This window comes from Schistocerca gregaria, chromosome 5 (genome assembly GCF_023897955.1).
Source record: "Schistocerca gregaria isolate iqSchGreg1 chromosome 5, iqSchGreg1.2, whole genome shotgun sequence".
Classification (NCBI taxonomy): Eukaryota; Metazoa; Arthropoda; class Insecta; order Orthoptera; family Acrididae; genus Schistocerca; species Schistocerca gregaria.
Window position 1 is genome coordinate 282,213,915 of NC_064924.1, and position 20,956 is coordinate 282,234,870.

The 20,956-nt window shown below is 38.0% G+C and overlaps 1 protein-coding gene across 3 annotated transcripts in view; it reads left to right on the top strand.

Moving 5' to 3' along the window:
* LOC126272178 (uncharacterized) overlaps positions 1 to 20,956 on the top strand; it is a 143,672-nt gene that overhangs the window by 80,442 nt on the left and 42,274 nt on the right. For all 3 annotated transcript variants that reach the window (XM_049974829.1, XM_049974831.1, XM_049974830.1), the window contains exon 6: positions 11,877 to 12,031. In XM_049974829.1, coding sequence (XP_049830786.1) covers positions 11,877 to 12,031 — 155 coding nt within the window. The remainder of the gene's footprint in view (positions 1 to 11,876; positions 12,032 to 20,956) is intronic.

Consider the following 20,956-nt stretch of genomic DNA (forward strand, 5'->3'; position numbering starts at 1 on the left):
GTATCCACACGATGCCTCTTTTGTCTTGCGCAGTTACAGATGTATGGGAATAAAAGGGCATGATAAAAATTTGTGGAAAGAATGCAGGTACGCATGGGTGTTCTCGGGTCCACGTGTTGCCTCATTGCTCAAGCAGTCTGCTATGAATCCTCTTACTTGCTTGGGGGCATGTATTGCGTTTATTGTGGTGAAAAGGTGACAAAAAAGGAAAACATAAAAGTGACTGTAGGTAAAACAGTATACAAACAGAGGTATGACATACAAACTGATGACAATGTTTTGTCTGGAAATTTCAGGAGGAGGTCACAATGAGATTTCAGATTTTCTGCGTGGGAAATTGTAGCGATAAGGTTTGCAAGAAAATAGTTAGCTAGTAACTGAGGACTTTTATACTTGTTTGAATTACTTATTCTTGATTTCAAAACACAGCATTTCAGTTCTATGAAATTTATAGCTTAGGAATAATTGTAAATTATTGTTAGATTGTTTTATACCTCTTTTACTGTAAGAAATTCCTAAGCTTGTAATTATCATATTTTGTTCCTATATAATAATACAATTTGTATCTGTTAGCATTTATAAGTACTGTTCTCAGATAATTGACTCATTCAATATCCATGCAATTCTCTTGCCTACTGGATCAACAGAATGCGAGTAAATAAATGAAAATAAGTGATTATTCCTGAAACTGAGAAAGACTTAAGGAAGATTCTTAGTCTTCATGTGAATGTTAATTGACTTTCAATGCATAATTTGTATTTAATCATGAAATCTGATATCTAGATTAACCTCCTCAGACTCGGCACATTTGGAAATTTCTTAGACGCCAGGGTCAGCTCGAGGTTGTGTTTTTTAAGTTTTGTAATTTTTTTTGCATCATTAGTGTGCAGCTTTTCTATTTGTAGTAGTTTGTAGCGGAGCTACTTGCACCCCATTGCTTCTGCTTCTTTTTTCTATCCCCAGGCTCATCAGTTTTTATGCTTTTGAGTTGTCAAGATTTGAATATTCATCCACAGTTGTAATTTACACTTTCCATAAATTTGTGGCTTATTATTCTCAGTTTTCCTGCTTCAAGACTTACAGTATCTTATTCGTTACAGACGTATGATCAGTCTTTTCATCTAATACGTGATGCTCAGGGCAACAGATCTCTGATTTTTGTTCAAATAATTTTCAGAAATGGCATTCCACTTGACTTTTTTTGTTTGTCTGTGATCATCTATAAACTTCAGCGTGCTTGAGTTAGTCAGTAGGCATTATTGTATGTAAAATGCTTCACAGCATAACATCAACATCAACATCTCTCTCTCTCTCTCTCTCTCTCTCTCTCTCTCTCTCTCTCTCTCTCTCTCTCTCTCTCACACACACACACTCACTCTGTGTGTGTGTGTGTGTGTGTGTGTGTGTGTGTGTGTGTGTGTGTGTGAGATCAAAGTTACTCATCTTTGAATATCGTAATTTTTATTTGCAATGTAACATTGATAAGGCTTCCACTGCTTTAATTTAATTTCATATTGAGGAGTACAAATAATTTCGACATTTGAACATGAGCATCCTTATAAATGAGCTTTTGCAAAACCTTGTTACTCCTGCTGTGGGTAAAACTTTTCCATTGCGATACTCTGTCAAGCCAAAATGTAACTTTCTTGGATAGAAACACCATATTTATTCAGAAAACATTCATGTGATTATATGGAAAGATTGTTGTAAGACTCACATGCACTGCGGTACAGTCTGTAAAAGTCTCAGTTGCTGCAGCTGCCATAGTTCCGCTCGGAATATTTTGATAGATATTATGAATTCTCACTGTTTTCAGTGTTTGCAATGTAACAATAATTTTAGCACTATGTTGTCCAGCGACACCTCAGTGGTGTCGTGTGAATAGTATCACTCAGTGGCTGGCAAAGCCACAGTGGTGTCATTTTGTTTGTTTTTATAACTACTTGAGCTCTTTTGCCATAGCGGACAGAATAGATGAAAAGATTATTTATGGTGAATGTGCAGAAATCTTGTCTGACATTTCAGATGACTTGGCCAGTTGGGAAGAAGACATTGGATAATAAAAAAATGAAAAAAAATGAAAGTAAGGTAGAATTGTCAGGAGATAGTGAAATACATCCATGAAGAATTTGGCGAATGCTATGGTTGCCAACTGATTCGGATCAATCAAAGAAGACAGTGCACAGTTGTCAGACTTCGATTTACTGAGGACCAATAATAAATTTGAAAGATCTCCGGGTCCAAACATACTTCCCAAAGATATACAGTATGTTGAGGATATCATAGAATTATATATTTGGATCAGTCTATTTGAATGTATTAGCAACGAAACCAACAAGTACTACAGTCAAAATTGCATTAGAAGAAAACTGGATTACAAAAATGGAAAATTTGTCAACATTATGGGACCCAAACTTAGAAAATGGTTTGGGATTGCTGTCTTTATGGAAACTGAAGGAAAAAGAGGAAAAAAGTGTGTGTGTGTGTGTGTGTGTGTGTGTGTGTGTGTGTGTGTGTGTGTGTGTGTGTGGGGGGGGGGGGGGGGGGTGGGGGGGGGGGGAGGTATTGATGATTATTGGTCAACGAATCTGACAATAGATACACCGATATTTCGCAAAACTATGTCCCACAAACGATTCGGACAAATATTATCATCTTCACATTTTTCCGACAACAACAATAAACCGGATAATACTGACTGGCTTTTCAGAGTGCAATCCGTAATCGATTATCTTTCTAAAAAGTTTAAAGAAACTTATAATCTAGGAATGATACTGTGGTGTGGGTGGTTAAATTTAAAATTTTACAATCCGTCGAAAATTACGAAATATGGCATACTCATTCAGATGCTGAGAGATTCGGCTACGGGATACATTTCCTCATTCAAGATACATTCCGGCGCAGGACAGCCTTTAGCAAAATCAGTGATGGAACTATTGACACCTTCTTATGGAAAGTGGCATCACCTCTACATGGATAATTGTTATAACAGTGTAGAACTTGCAGAGAAATTACTTGACAAGAAAATTCGAGTGTGTGGGACGATACGGCAAAATAGAGGATGCCTCGAAAAATTAAAGGATGCAAAAGCCAATGTGTTTGAAGTTTGTCATCAACGGGAAGGTGAAGTACTCGCACAGGTGTGGAGAGCTTCGAAAACTAAAATTATAAGAATGTTCTCTACAATACATAATGCCACTTTGACTGAAACTCAGAGACAATGTAGAAAAACCAATTACACAATAAAAAACTTTAAAGTGTATTAGACTACAACAGATATAGGAAAGGAGTGGATCGGGCAGACCAATATTTGAGTTATTACCTATGTACAGGAAAAACTATAAAATGGTCAAAAAAGGTTTGCATGTACCTCTTTAATTGCACATTATTTATTGCATTCCGTACATGTCAATATTTCAATACAGAACACAAGAGTCTCCAATTTCATGATCTTTTTTTAATTGAAAATGTCTGATTCGTGGATAACAGACCATGTACCTACTTTTGATCAAAAGTTGGGGGTTGCCACTACATCGCGTATGTCTCATAGTGTTCCAGTTGTGACAGACTTTCCAGTCACATAAACCAACACCAACCAATACTTATTTCCGAAACGAATAAACAAAAACAAAGAAACTACCATATATCTTCCAAAAAGAAAAACAACAAACTTAATGTGCAAGTCTTGTGAAGTTGCGTTAAATCTTGGAGAGTGTTTTGCTGCATGTCATTTGAAAGAGAAATACTAAGCCCCAACACAATGCAGATAAATATGAAACAAATTTTTTATGTACTTATGTATGTATATCTTAGAAATTTCGTGAAAGTAGGGGGACAGGGTTGAGAACTTATGAGAACTAACAATGAGATTAGTAAAACTTAACAATTTATAATCTCCCAATAATGTCAGGAATGGCTGGTGACAAGCCAAGTAATCCGAATTGGCGTTGCCGGCGCCAAGCAAATAAATTTGAGAGACACATATGGACGGCAAAGTGTTAAGTGTCCAAAAGGCTACATTTAATTCCATGCAAATTACTACAGATTAAGTACTACTCCCTGCAAATTCATGAGAGTACATTTGTGGTTGGCTTACATTTGGGTAAATGCAGTAGTCAGTGGATGTCACCTGTCTTAACAAAGCCATCAGTGATATTTCAGTCCTTCCAAAGCTGCCATACTTGATTGCTGGTTATGTGACTGCAAACTGGAAACGTGAAGCAATAGCCACAGCTAAACCAAAACCTGGCAGACCTCATGTGGTGATGGAAAAGAACCATCATTGCGGAGGTGGGTGTAAAATAAAAATATCAAGAAATCAGCAGAAGGAATCAGTAGTGATGTCTGAAGTGCTATCAGCAGTCCAGCTAGCATGATGATTATGTCCACAAAAGTTAAAAAGAATGGGTTATAGTGATCAAGCACTTTCTCATACACAACACATTTCTGTAGTCAGTGTTAAGTTATATTAAGGTCATGTAAAGAACAAAGCCACTGGATAGTGGGTGATAGAAAGTGATTTGAAGTGACAAATAATGCTATATCCTGTAGCAATCTGATAGAAAGGCTCGATTTTGGTGAATGTTTGGAGAATATTACCTGCCATAATGAGCAGTTCCAATGGAAGAGTACAGATGTGGTGGTGATGTGTGTGTTTCATGGTTAGGGTGTGATCCTCTTACTGAACTTACGGAAACATTAAATAAATATGAAAGGACATGAATTCATTTTACAGCACTGTGTACTGTGTACTAGTGCTGCAATGCTCATTTTTTACCAGTCAAGGCAGGGGGACCGAGCTGCTCGTGTCTGGCCCCATACGACTCGGCTCGGTCACATACTCGCCAAATGTCTGTTGTCTGGATTCCGGACACGCGGATAACCGAGCATGACCGGTCACCGCTGACGTCTCTCCTCGCCTCGCCCCGGCTAGCTCCACTGTACTGTACAAATCATCTAACGCCTCTCTCTCTCTCTCTCTCTCTCTCTCTCTCTCTCTCTCTCTCTCTCTCTCTCTCTCTCTGTCACAACACACACACACACACACACACACACACACACACACACACACACACACACACACACACACACACACTCTCTCTCTCTCTATGTATTTATATCTGTGTCTCTCTGTCTTTTAATACAAAAGTAATGTTTCCAAGAACGGGTACATAACATAGCTAAATTCATAAAGCAATTAAAAAGTAAAATGATATTTCAATACAATCGCGAATAGAAGACGAGTCTCATTACCAAACGGAACATATATTTTTCCTTTCATTAATAGGAAACATTAAATAAGTGCTTTCCCTGTAGTCTAGAAGACAACCATCTTCATAAAGAAAGCATACAAAGAACATTAAACATTTACAGATGTAACTTGTCATATTTTTCACTTGCTTGCAACAGAAACAAAATTATAGTTATTGTTGATCAGCAGTAAATCACTAACGCGTTCCGGATTTAATTGGCTGCAGCGATTTCTTAGTAACATGCCAGCTTTACTAAAGCATCTTTCACTAGGTGCGCTTGTTGCTGGGATACATAAAATACGTCTTGCAACTGCAGCCAGGCCTGGAAGATCTGTTTCATGTCTGCTCCACCACTTTAAGATGTCATCAATATCTCCAGCGTGCATTAAAATGAAGAGATCTACTTCATATGCTGCGGATGATCTGTTGTTTCTCCGTTCCTTGAAACTCTCTCTCTTTCTGGGTGGTGGTGATAACACAGTACTTGAAGGATCTATGATAATAAACAAAAGAGACAAGTAATACCGAACTGATGTGGAAAGCATTGAAATGTTCCCCTAAAAAAGAGGTGTTATACGTTAATGAAATATTATACGAATCATAACATTCCCATTTCTCCGTAATACACTATCCACTAACTATGCAAAAATGGTTATGTTAATGATGCATGTTGTACCCGCGTAGTTAGCACACATTTGTTGCACATTGCTAAGAATTTCCTGCTTTTAATTTATTTCAAGCATATTCAGATCACGGAAAGATCGTCAAAGTAAAGTAGCAATTTTATGTCTGGACGTGATCACAATCTTCTCACAAACGAAAGTCAAGCTCGATTTTTAATCCTTTGCACCTCCTGTTAAAAAATACACATCTGTTAGTACACATCTACTATGCTAGTTAATTATAAATCTATCGTGTATCCTAATGAAACAGTGCCTTTAACTGCAGTAATTATTCACCTGACAGTCAGTGTCACTGACACTGCAGACTTGTTGCACTTTGTGAAACCAAAGAACAATTGAATTGTCAGTTCTTTTTCGCCTTCTAATTCATCTGTGGCCTCTTTAAATGGTCTCAGAAAATGCGCAATTTTTCCTGCAAGCTCATTATCATATCCTCGCAATCCGTAAGTGGATCCTTTTCTGCCAACAAAGCAGCAACTTTGTTATACTGGGTGTGTAAGGATTCCAGCATAGTGTACAAGCTGTTCCAGCGTGTGCAGACCTCTTGTTTCAACGATGATTTCAAAGACGAGCAACGGCCACTTTTCTTAATGTACCTTACAATGCATTTTGCAGTATTTATTGTTGATGCGATGTTGGGGGCATGATGTAACAAGAGGTTATCTTCATCAAAAGTATGGCTAAGTGCTGTGTTTATACAATGAGTAGCACAAGGAACCCTTTCGTAATTTTCCAAAGACTTTATTGCACTGGCACCCTGGTCGGAGACAAAAACAAAACTGTGCAACATGTCCGGCGAAATGTCCTAATCAGCCATCCTCTCTTCAATTTCTTTCATAATATTTACTCCCGTCTTCTTAACGTCAGGGAATTTTGTTGTAAATAAAACATTGTTCACAAAAGACCAATCTCTGCTGATGTAATGTGTTGTAAGCGTCAAATAGCACACCTCATTATGTGAATCAGTCCACATATCAACTATCGCAGCACATGTTTTAATAATAACTTCTGCAATAACAGAAGGCATTATGCTGTTTCGTATTGCATCAGCTTGTTCTTTGACATGTCTGCTTATAATAGAGGGATGTGGCATGACATCAGCCACGTTAACTTCTCCATAATGCGCACATAGATGTATTAATTCTTGGCCTAATTCTCTGAAACCTTCACCGGAAACAGCATTAAAAGGCCTCATATCTTTAGCACACATTGCAACACACTTTCCTGTAATACTATTTTTTTTATTATTGCCGGTATCCCTGAAGGTGCTGTATCTTTGTGAGGTTTCTTGCAACTGTGTTTCTTTAAATGAGTGGTTCCCAACTGGAAGCACAATAATGTGGAGCAATTTATGCACGATACGTACCCAGTAGACACACTATTTTCATCTACAACCAACAGAAATGTACTCCATACTTGGCTTTTTAGACCTTCCCGTTTCTTCAATGTGTAAACATTGGTTTCAATCTTACGTCTTGGCTGCACTGGCTTCCTCGCGCTGCATGATAAGAGACATACCGCAAATGAGAAGCCCGTACTGGCTGCAGTCTCACATGGATAATGACACGTGTAATGTGTTTGAAGTTACGTGCTACGTATTCGGTCACGGCATCTATGCTCGGTCACTAGAACTAGTGCGGGCAGCCTATCCAGTTAGGGTGTGCTTGCCCCAGCCCATATTTTTTGCTCGCTTAATCGGTCATGCAGGACTCTACTGTGTACAATAGAGGAACAGTTCAGAGACAGTGTCTGATTTTATCAGCATGACAATGCACTTTATGATAAAGTAGCATCTGTGAGGCAGTGGTTTGTGGACAATAATATTCATGAAGTCCTGTTTATTCTCCTGATCTGTACTCAATGAAATACCTTTGGGATGAGTTAAAACATTGACTTTGCTCCAGACCCTAGGTGTCCAACATTTGTAACTTCATTTTTCATCTCTTGAGAATGAATGGTCTGCCATTACTCCACAGACATCCATCTCACTTTGAAATGTCCCCATCAGAGTTAAAGCCATCAAAACATGAAGGACTGACACACCCAATATTAATGTCCACTAAAATCATGCCCTTAATCGGGCAGGTAGGTTAGAAAATTTAAAAAGGGAAATGGATAGGTTAAAGTTAGATATAGTGGGAATTAGTGAAGTTCGGTGGCAGGAGGAACAAGACTTCTGGTCAGGTGAAAACAGGGTTATAAACACAAAATCAAATAGGGGTAATGCAGGAGTAGGTTTAATAATGAATAGGAAAATAGGAATGCGGGTAAGCTACTACAAACAGCATAGTGAACGCATTATTGTGGCCAAGATAGATACGAAGCCCACACCTACTACAGTAGTACAAGTTTATATGCCAACTAGCTCTGCAGATGACGAAGAAATTGAAGAAATGTACGATGAAATAAAATAAATTATTCAGATAGTGAAGGGAGACGAAAATTTAATAGTAATGGGTGACTGGAATTCGAGTGTAGCAAAAGGGAGAGAAGGAAACATAGTAGGTGAATATGGATTGGGGCTAAGAAATGAAAGAGGAAGCCGCCTAGTAGAATTTTGTACAGAGCACAACTTAGTCATAGGTAACACTTGGTTTAAGAATCATGAAAGAAGGTTGTATACGTGGAAGAACCCTGGAGATACTAAAAGGTATCAGATAGATTATATAATGGTAAGACAGAGATTTAGGAACCAGGTTTTAAGTTGTAAGACATTTCCAGGGGCAGATGTGGACTCTGACCACAATCTATTGGTTATGACCTGTAGATTAAAACTGAAGAAACTGCAAAAATGTGGGAAATTAAGGAGATGGGACCTGGAAAAAATGAAAGAACCAGAGGTTGCACAGAGTTTCAGGGAGAGCATAAGGGGACAATTGACAGGAATAGGGGAAAGAAATACAGTAGAAGAAGAATGGGTAGCTCTGAGGGATGAAGTAGTGAAGGCAGCAGAGGATAAAGTAGGTAAAAAGACGAGGGCTGCTAGAAATCCTTGGGTAACAGAAGAAATATTGAATTTAATTGATGAAAGGAGAAAATATAAAAATGCAGTAAATGAAGCAGGCAAAAAGGAATACAAACGTCTCAAAAATGAGATCGAGAGGAAGTGCAAAATGGCTAAACAGGGATGGCTAGAGGATAAATGTAAGGATGTAGAGGCTTATCTCACTAGGGGTAAGATAGATACTGCCTACAGGAAAATTAAAGAGACCTTTGGAGAGAAGAGAACCACGTGTATGAATATCAAGAGCTCAGATGGCAACCCAGTTCTAAGCAAAGAAGGGAAGGCAGAAAGGTGGAAGGAGTATATAGAAGGTTTATACAAGGGTGATGTACTTGAGGACAATATTATGGAAATGGAAGAGGATGTAGATGAAGACGAAATGGGTGAAACGATATTGCGTGAAGAGTTTGACAGAGCACTGAAAGACCTGAGTCGAAACAAGGCCCCCGGAGTAGACAACATTCCATTAGAACTACTGACGGCCTTGGGAGAGCCAGTCATGACAAAACTCTACCAGCTGGTGAGCAAGATGTATGAGACAGGCCAAATACCCTCAGACTTCAAGAAGAATATAATAATTCCAATCCCAAAGAAAGCAGGTGCTGACAGATGTGAAAATTACCGAACTATCAGTTTAATAAGTCACAGCTGCAAAATACTAACGCGAATTCTTTACAGACAAATGGAAAAACTGATAGATGCGGACCTCGGGGAGGATCAGTTTGGATTCCGTCGAAATGTTGGAACACGTGAGGCAATACTGACCTTAAGACTTATCTTAGAAGAAAGATTAAGAAAAGGCAAACCTACGTTTCTAGCATTTGTAGACTTAGAGAAGGCTTTTGACAATGTTGACAGGAATACTCTTTCTCAAATTCTGAAGGTGGCAGGGGTAAAATACAGGGAGCGAAAGGCTATTTACAATTTGTACAGAAACCAGATGGCAGTCATAAGAGTCGAGGGGTATGAAAGGGAAGCAGTGGTTGGGAAAGGAGTGAGACAGGGTTGTAGCCTCTCCCCGATGTTATTCAATCTGTATATTGAGCAAGCAGTAAAGGAAACAAAAGAAAAATTTGGAGTAGGTATTAAAATTCATGGAGACGAAGTAAAAACTTTGAGGTTCGCCGATGACATTGTAATTCTGTCAGAGACGGCAAAGGACTTGGAAGAGCAGTTGAACGGAATGGACAGTGTCTTGAAAGGAGGATATAAGATGAACATCAACAAAAGCAAAACGAGGATAATGGAATGTAGTCCAATTAAATCGGGGGATGCTGAGGGAATTAGATTAGGAAATGAGACACTTAAAGTAGTAAAGGAGTTTTGCTATTTAGGAAGTAAAATAACTGATGATGGTCGAAGTAGAGAGGATATAAAATGTAGACTGGCAATGGCAAGGAAAGCGTTTCTGAAGAAGAGAAATTTGTTAACATCGAGTATAGATTTAAGTGTCAGGAAGTCATTTCTGAAAATATTTGTTTGGAGTGTAGCCATGTATGGAAGTGAAACATGGACGATAACTAGTTTGGACAAGAAGAGAATAGAAACTTTCGAAATGTGGTGCTACAGAAGAATGCTGAAGATTAGATGGGTAGATCACATAACTAATGAGGAAGTATTGAATAGGATTGGGGAGAAGTTTGTTGCACAACTTGACCAGAAGAAGGGATCGGTTGGTAGGACATGTTTTGAGGCATCAAGGTATCACAAATTTAGCATTGGAGGGCAGTGTGGAGGGTAAAAATCGTAGAGGGAGACCGAGAGATGAGTACACTAAGCAGATTCAGAAGGATGTAGGTTGCAGTAGGTACTGGGAGATGAAGAAGCTTGCACAGGATAGAGTAGCATGGAGAGCTGCATCAAACCAGTCTCAGCACTGAAGACCACAACAGCAACAAAATCATGTTTGGATATTTTTGATCAGATAGTGTATTTATTCATTTATTTCATTTCTTTTAGCTGTCTGTGGTCTGCAATTTCCTTCAGTTTTTGATATTTCTCTTTTACCAATATTCCTTCATTTTTAAAGTTACTCTTGCTTACTCTTCTCTTCTTCTCTCAAGAATCTTCCTGTTCTTAATTTTTCATTGGCTAGCTCATCCTCTCTCACCATTTTTGCTTTGAACCTCACTGTAGATATACCTGCTGTACAGATCCCGTACGTCTCTAGAATCTGGTGAATTTCTTCCACACATTGGACTTGTTTCTTTCTATTCTTCTGGTAAGTCATCTTATTTGACACCTTTTCTGCTTTTATTATTTTAATTTGTCAACAAAGAGTCGACCCTTTCTTTGCTGTGGTTGAGGTCTTCAGTTCCTTGTTTGATCTTAAGTGAAATTTAAAGTTATGTCATATCCTTTTTTAGCCTCAGAATCTTCCATAAAAATTTCCTTTCTTTTTTTCTATATTTCTAGCAATTGTGTCTGCTGCTTGTAAATATTTGTTTGACTACAGTACTGTAGTATCTGAATTAGGCTTGATAAGATAGGAATTTTGATTTGTTTGTTTCTCATTCAACTACTCGTTTTGTTCAGGGTGAAATATCTCACCTAAACTCTTGAACTTGTGCGGCCTTCTGTTCTCGCCATGTGTTGTTTGCCATGTTCATTGTTCACATTGAATTCTTTGCATCTGTGATCACGTACTCTTTCCAAAAGCTATTTGTGGTCCTGTCTTTGGGGTATCTTTAAAGAATTCTGTTTATTTGGTTGTGATATGATTTGCATGGAAAAATACTACATAATTTATAAAGGTGAGACATGTAAATGCAGTCTTTTGATAGTTGATAGTTTTTGGGATGTTTTGATGACTCATTGTGACTGCTATATTATTATTATTATTATTATTATTATTATTATTATTATTATTTTAATTACATTTGTCAATTCCGTACTTCAGGAAGTTATTGGAACTTGTCATGTGTTGTTTTTTTTCAGTTCTTAGTGAAGAAAATGCACAGCCTGAGCCTTTAAATACTATGATGTTTCTAAATGCTCTGAAGCCTAAAAAGAAAGATGATGGATTTAATTGCCCAATTGCAATCTTTGAAGTTCCTAGTCCCAATCAGCAGCCGATGTATCCAAAGGACCAGGTATCTTAAATTTCAATAATAAGTATTATTTATAAGCAAATTTTTGTAGCTCTATAAAGAAGTGGATTCAGCTGTATTAACAGGGAAACTTCATTCTCAAAGGAGCAAAAGCCTCAAAGGGAATTACACAGCAACTGTAAATGACCATTTGAAAGTGAATCCATTTGAAATTGAGGCATTAGATATCCTGAGGCTCATAAGTTGTTCTGCCTTCATTGACATAATAAAAATGTAATGGGAATAGGGACCCCTCTGTTTACATTAACTTAACAAAGAATAGAGTTAATTAAAAATGAAGTTTGATGTGAGACTACCAGGGACTCAAATAGGTAGATGTACTGTATAGTTAGGTGTGTGTTGATAACCACAATAATTGTTACCTTTTGGACAAAAGTGTGTGCTGTTATAGGTATGTGTGGGTTATTTGCAGATGCCTGCCATAACTGCAGTGAGGTTAAGAATTACAGGACAGTATCAGTCTTTATTGTACTCTTTTTCCTAGAATTACTTGCCTGAATAAACACCACATTTCTGTTTTGAAGCATGTTGTGGGTGATGTTACACATATGGGGTCAGTGGTCATATAAGGTGTGACCCATAGACTACAAGGCTGCATTGTGACAGCATATTGGATTATTCACAGCAAGCAACAATGATTGGCTGTGTGCTTGCCCATTTGAATGTTACCACCAGACATCTACTTTCGTGATAGAGCATGAATTCTTGTACAAGTCAGCTCATTGAACTTCACAATTGCAGCTTTATTATTATTTTAGAGGATGGAGTACCACTATTTAGGGTGTCCTATGAGGTACGGCCTATATTCAGGGATATGATAGCAAATCGCATGGGGGGGGGGGGGGGGGGGGGGAGGGACTTCATATGGTTGTATACCCTCTTCTGAATGCTTTCTGAGATAAAGCACATTTAATGTGCATTTGATTATGGGCTAGGGAACACATCTCTCTCTTACCCACTCAACCTCTTTGATGTGTTATTCTAACCCACCCTCCCTTTATAACTTCTAATCTCTTTGCTCGGGATGTCTTTGTGCCCTTTAACTAGGCTGTTGAACATGCAGTTGTCCATGGTGTGTTGGAGGGACTGAGAATGTATCACAGAGAAGAATTGGTTGACTGTGTTCACAGTATGCTGGCTAAAATGCCACACCTGTACAATAATGAAGAATAATCAGATATTGTGTGTGTTCACAGCTTCTGTGACAGTAGTGCTGCAGCAGCAGCTGCTGCTGCTGCTGTCGAACAATACTGTCGGTACTTTCTGACATGTTGAATTTATCGTCATAGTATTTACCAGAGTTTTTAGCACACACTGTGTGAAACAGGTGTTCTTCAGAGTTCCCATTTTTCTTCTGAACCAGCAGTTCAACAATCTGCAGGAACAGCAACACATTGTTTAAATGGTACAGCATATTTCTAATACCAGCACACGACTGCTTTCTGCATGTGTCAGTATCTCATGAACATGTGTATGGGGACCATTACATGCGATAAACTGGTGTTCATTTCACATACAGCGTGTCCACAACCTTCTCATTGGCGACAGTGGCACATGCTTTAAATTTTGTCACTGGTTAATTGACTTCATCATTTGCTTGCAGTTATGTTATTTACTGATACAGGAACTTTTATACAGAATGAAATCAACAACACATGGAATAATCATAGCCACAGGAAAATCTACACACTACAGTGGATATCGATTTCCAAGTTTGGTTTTAGAAGAGAAAATGACTGGACAGAATTAATTGCATTTTTTGGGACATTCATTTGTTGAACACCGTGAGGATGTTCCTTTGGACATTCAGCCTGCAATGTACTTTCGGAATGATGGAGCCCTCCACATATTACCAGATGTGTGAAGGAACATTTCACCTGCACGTACCGTAATTGCTGGATCAGTTATGGTAGTGCAACGAACTGGCCACTAAGATTGTCTATCTTATGCCATTAGATGTGTGTTAATGGGTTTGGATGAAGTCTGAAGTGTACAAACAAAAGGTGAAGATGCAAGATGGGCTTCTTGTGTGCATCATGGACATTATGGCCCTTATTGGGGTATGTGCAGAGCCACTCAGACAGGCAACGCATGTTCTCTCAAGGGTGGGATATTCAAACATTTATTGTGACCTGTAATGTGAGGTGCATGATAATGCTTAGAGACAAATGTGTTAAAATATGTATTCTTCAATTGGTACTTTGTAAAGCGTGTTGTAATGTTTATTAAGTGTTGTATATTTGTAAACCTGACAGTGTATTGAATAATACAGAAAATAAATACAATGTCCATTGAATGTGTTCTGTCTCAGAAAACATTCAGGATAGGACATGTGCCCCTACAAAGCTTTTTGCTTCAAACGATTGTTCCTGCCATATCCCTGAAAATTGACCATTCTTCTGGGGACACCCTGTATAAGTTTGCCCGCAGAGTGTCCTGGAGTGGGGTATGCACATTATGAACATGTGCTGGGCTGGTAATGGTGACATGTTGTTCTTTCTCGTCTTGCACACTTTTAAATGTGCTTTCTACTTCTATCCTATAAGCAGCTGCCTTACATCTTATTCTTGTTTCTTTTTGCATTTCAGTAATGGATGTTCATATGATAAACCAACTAGGTAACTAAAACTGACAACTTGTGCTGTGACTTTTTCTTCTTGCTGCAGCAAAAATGATCCACAGAAAAATTGGCAAAATCTGCCTCAAAGCTTACAGAAGCACTTCAAAATGTGGAACACTACTGTTTAGAAAACTAACTTGAGCCAAATCCTACTAAAATTAAAATATATACTTTTCATATCCGCTACAAACAAGTGTCAAGAAAGGTGAAAGTATGGTGAGGTATAATTCTGAGGCCCTGTGCAAATTTAATTTACGTGGAATTTATCTTATATCGAGATCTAACAAGTCAGGAACAGTGGTATCATATCAAGCTTAATATAGATGGCAGAAATTAAATGCTTTGAAAATTAACCAAAACAACTTGGGACAGGCAAACAACCTGTTGTGAAAACTACAGTTTTAGTAGTGCGCTTCTCCACTGGTGAATGTGACAGCCCACTGTGTTATAAATCAACTCATGCCATGAAAGTTGACTGTCCTAAATGAAAGCTGCAGATAGGTAGTTTAGTGGTTATGACCAGCCCCAACCAAGAATTTTTATTTCCTGGCTGGCATTGCTCCAATTAGAAGAGAAAAGGCAGCCTATAAGGGTACAGCCAAGCAGTTTACTTCCACAGAACACCCAATTCATGGCATAAAAGTAGCTGTTTCATTACTGAAGTCTATTGTACCTACAGGGTAGTTCGAGAAATACACCGCTTCCTGCCTGGAGAATTGGATAAAATCTAAGAAACACCTGGAATCCCACCATGAATAGAGCTCATAGCTGAATACAAAGGAGTCAAGTCAAATACAAAGCCACTAACCAACTGCAGAGTGATTTTGCTTGATGAAACAGAAACCTTGCACAGCTGTGATTTCTTTGAGGTTTGGAAACATAACAAATATGGTGCAACTTTGACAATTACACATATACAGGGTGTTACAAAATGGCAGGGCCAAACTTTCAGGAAACATTACTCACACACAAAGAAAGAAAATATGTTATGTGGACATGTGTCCGGAAACGCTTACTTTCCATGTTAGAGCTCATTTTATTACTTATCTTCAAATCACATTAATAATGGAATGGAAACACACAGCAACAGAACGTACCAGCGCGAGCTCAAACACTTTGTTACAGGAAATGTTCAAAATGTCCTCCGTTAGCGAGGATACATGCATCCACCCTCCGTCGCATGAAATCACTGATGTGCTGATGCACCCCTGGAGGATGGCGTCTTGTATCATAGCCGTCCACAATACGAGCACGAAGAGTCTCTCCATTTGGTACCGGGGATGTGTAGACAAGAGCTTTAAAATGCCCCCATACTTGAAAGTCAAGAGAGTTGAGGTCAGGAGAGCATGGAGGCCATGGAATTTGTACGCCTCTGCCAATCCATCGGTCCCCGAATCTGTTGTTGAGAAGTGTACGAACACTTCGACTGAAATGTGCAGGACCTCCATCGTGCATGAACCACATGTTGTGTCTTACTTGTAAAGGTACATGTTCTAGCAGCACAGGTAGAGTATCCCGTTTGAAATCGTGATAACATGCTCCATTGAACGTAGATGGAAGAACATGGGGCCCAATCAAGACAACATCAACAATGCCTGCCCAAATGTTCACAGAAAATCTGTGTTGATGACGTGATTGTACAATTGCGTGCAGAGTCTCGTCAGCCCACATGTGTTGATTGTGAAAATTTAAAATTTGATCATCAGAATCGAGGAAGTACAGTACATACTGACGAAAGTAAAATGAGCTCTAACATGGAAATTAAGTGTTTCCAGAGACATGTCCACATAACATCTTTTCTTTCTTTGTGTGTGAGGGATGTTTCCTGAACGTTTGGCCGTACCTTTTTGTAGCACCCTGTATACTCATGTCCTCAGTGTCCTATGCAGTGTTAAAGAGAACAGCTTATATCAAATGGGCTCAGTAAAGTCGATGTGACGTGTTCATGCATTAAAACTGTTTAGTGATTAAACTTGTTATTTATTTCTGTTCATTTAATAATGTAATATGTACTGCAGTGTGTATTGCTTCTGTTATGTTTGGTGGCGGCGGTGGTGGTGGTGGTGGTTAATATTAATATTAATATTAACAACAGCAACAACAACAACAACCCCGTGGAGGCTCGGGAAAAAAATAGGCCTTCGGTATGTTCTGCCAGTCGTAAAAGGCGGCGAAAAGAACAAACCACTAATGGGGCTAACCCCCCCCCCCCCCCCCCCCTTTTAGTGTGATTAGTTGGTTCAGGACAGAACTAATGAAGCCTCGGACAAGCGCTGTCATGGTCGGGGACGACGCTTGAACTCTGAGCCCGTCCACAATGGTAACGGCACTGCTAGCCACAGGGAAAACGATTTAAATCCAAATAGTTGTTTTGCAGGACATGCTTCCTGCAACCACTCTAGAAGGAAAACAGACAGAGGATGAGATGGTCAGATGAAGTTAACTGACACCTCATGTTCTGTTATTACCAAGCAACAAACTTAGGAACCAACACAACTGGATACAGATCACAAGTATACACAAGATTTATTACCAGATACCCAGAATTAAAATTTTTAACAGAACAACGACTAGCTGATCAGATTCATGTAATAATCAAAAATAACAGGATCCCCCAGTCAGAATTAGAAAACATCAAACAACAAGTACAACAAATACTGGAACAAAATAATGTGCAATCAGAAGAAGAAGAAGAAGAAGAAGAAGAAGAAGAAAATACAGTAATGGACTCAAACATCCCAGAGCAAACAAACATAGAACACCACGCATCAATTAAACAATCAGAGGTAAATGAAGTCTTAAGACAGCCACCAGAACAAGCACAAATAGAACATGAAGTGACACACGTGTTAGATGCAGAAGAAGAATTTCAGTTGACATATATAGAATACAAAGACACAAATACAGACATTAGATCATTCTTGCATAGACCACCAAATAACCCACAAGTTGAAACAACAATAAAAACTATCAACACAATCATACGCAACAAAATAAATGAAAACAACTATGGAAGAGTTAAAACTACTAGTTTGTATAGGAGCACTCACTACACTAAATATACACACTAGGCAGAGATCAGAACCAACCAACACACAGAAGAAACCCACAAAACCAGCTTGGCAACACAGGCTACAGATCAGAATAGATAAAACTGAGAAAAGACATTGGACAGCTAACACAATGTATAAGAAATGAAATATCAGACAAAAAACAAAAAAGGTTAGGTAAAATCTCACAACAAGAAGCAATAGAGCAATTAGATGAAAAGAAGCCGAAATTACAAGCATTGGCCAAACGACTTAGAAGATACAAAAAATGTGAAAATAGAAGGAAACAAAACCAAACATTCAACACAAACCAAAAGAAATTTTACCAGGCAATAGATAACACACACATTAAAATAGACAATCCACCAAACATAACAGACGTGGAACACTTCTGGAGCAACATATGGTCAAACCCGGTACAACATAACAGGCATGTACGGTGGATAGAAGCAGAAACAGACACATACAAGATGATACCACAAATGCCTGAAGTGATAATTTTGCAACATGAAGTCACCAAAGCAATTAATTCTACTCGCAATTGGAAAGCCCCTGGAAAAGATAAAATAGCAAATTTCTGGCTAAAGAAGTTCAACTCAACACACTCACATCTAACTAAACTATTTAACAATTACATTGCAGACCCATACTCAGTCACTTATACACTTACACAAGGAATAACTTATCTGAAACCTAAAGATCAAGCAGACACAGCAAACCCAGCAAAATATTGCCCTATAACATGCCTACCAACAATTACAAAATATTAACTTCAGTCATTACACAGAAATTAGTGACACAACACAGAACAAAATTATAAATGAAGAACAAAAAGGCTGTTGCAAAGGAGCACGAGGATGTAAAGAGCAACTGATAATAGGTACAGAGGTGACATATCAAGCTAAAACTAAACAAACGTCGCTGCACTACGCATACGTTGATTACCGAAAAGCTCTTGATAGTGTACCACACTCATGGTTACTACAGATATTGGAAATATACAAAGTAGATCCTAAATTAATACAGTTCCTAAACATAGTAATGAAAAATTGGAAAACCACATCTAATATCCAAACAAATTCAAACAATATCACACTATACAACATGCTAAATAATACAAATTATGGATACAATATCACTGGAACATACCCACACAAAATAACACATTTGCTATACCTGGATGATCTAAAACTACTGGCAGCAAAAAATCAACAACTCAGCCAATTACTGAAGATAACAGAAGTATTCAGCAATGATATAAATATGGTTTTTGGAACAGACAAATGTAAGAAAAATGGCATAGTCAAGGGAAAACACACTAAACAAGAATATTACATATTGGATAACCACAGCGACTGCATAGAAGCGATGGAAAAAACAGATGTCTATAAATATCTAGGATACAGACAAAAAATGGGAATAGATAATCAAATATTAAAGAAGAACTAAAAGAAAAATATAGACAACGACTAACAAAAATACTGAAAACAGAATTGACAGCAAGAAACAAAACAAAAGCTATAAATACTTATGCTATACCAATATTGACCTACTCATTTGGAGTAACACAGACCTAGAAGCACGCGATACACTTACACGATCACAATGCCACAAATATAGAATACATCACATACATTCAGCAACAGATAGATTCACATTAAGCAGAAAGGAAGGAGGAAGGGGATTTATCGTCATAAAAAAACCTACATTATGGACAGGTAGACAATTTAAGAAAATTCTTTCTAGAACGAGCAGAAACTAGCAAAATACACAAAGCAATCACTCGTATAAATACATCGGCTACACCACTGCAATTTCATAACCACTTCTACAGCCCTTTAGATCACATAACATCAACAGATACGAAGAAAGTAAACTGGAAAAAGAAAACACTAAATGGCAAGCACCCGTATCATCTACCACAGCCACACATCAATCAAGACGCATCCAACCCATGGCTAAGAAAAGGCAATATATACAGTGAGATGGAAGGATTCATGATTGCAATATAGGATCAAACAATAAACACCAGATATTACAGCAAGCATATTATTGAAGATCCCAATAGCACAACAGATAAATGCAGACTTTGCAAACAACAAATAGAAACAGTAGATCACATCGCAAGCGGATGTACAATACTAGCAAATACATAATACCCCAGAAGACATGACAATGTAGCAAAAATAATAAATCAACAACTTGCCTTACAACATAAACTTAGAAAACAGCACGTTCCCACATACAAGTATGCACCACAAAATGTACTGGAGAATGATGAATACAAATTATACTGGAACATAACCATTGTAACAGATAAAACACCACCACATAACAAACCTGACATCATACTCACCAATAAAAAGAAGAAATTAACACAACTAATCAAAATATCCATACCCAATACAACAAATATACAAAAGAAAACAGGAGAAAAAATTGAATAATACATCAAACTGGCTGAGGAGGTCAAGGATATGTGGCATCAGGATAAAGTTGACATTATACCAATTATACTATCAACTACAGGAGTCATACCACACAATATCCACCAGTACATCAATGCAATACAGCTACATCCAAACTTAAATATACAACTACAGAAATCCGTAATTATTGATACATGTTAAATTACCCGAAAGTTCCTAAATGCTATATAATATATACCGTACAGTTAAAAGGAAGTCGCGCTTGATCAAGGTCCGCGTCACTTTCTACTTTTGACCAGGCATAACGTCTGAGATGAGAAAGAAAGAAATAATAATAATAATAATAATAATAATAAAGAATTACTCGAGAAACATGCAGATATTGTCATCCAAGATAATGCTTATTTGGTAGCATCAAACATCTTGTTGACACAAATATATTATGAATGAATAAAAAATATACAGCTGTGGGGAAATGAGGATCAAAAGGAAACGATATGACACATCAGATATGGATGTAAAGAATTGGCAGCCATGGGATATTTGAAAAGGCATGTTGTGTTTCTCAAAATAACCGCCAGGAATTGGGATACGAGCATCAGTTACCAAAAACCTTTCATTTGTACCATAGATACAATCATCTTATTGTTGTAGAAAACTAAAATTTCAAAACTGTAAAAATAATATATTATAATGGACCTGAAGTAACAGCAATCAATAAGGCTGAGCTAGTCACCTTCCCTCATTCTTGCACTCCCCATATGGTCAGTGTACAGATGGTACAACACATGTAAATCACAATGGTGTC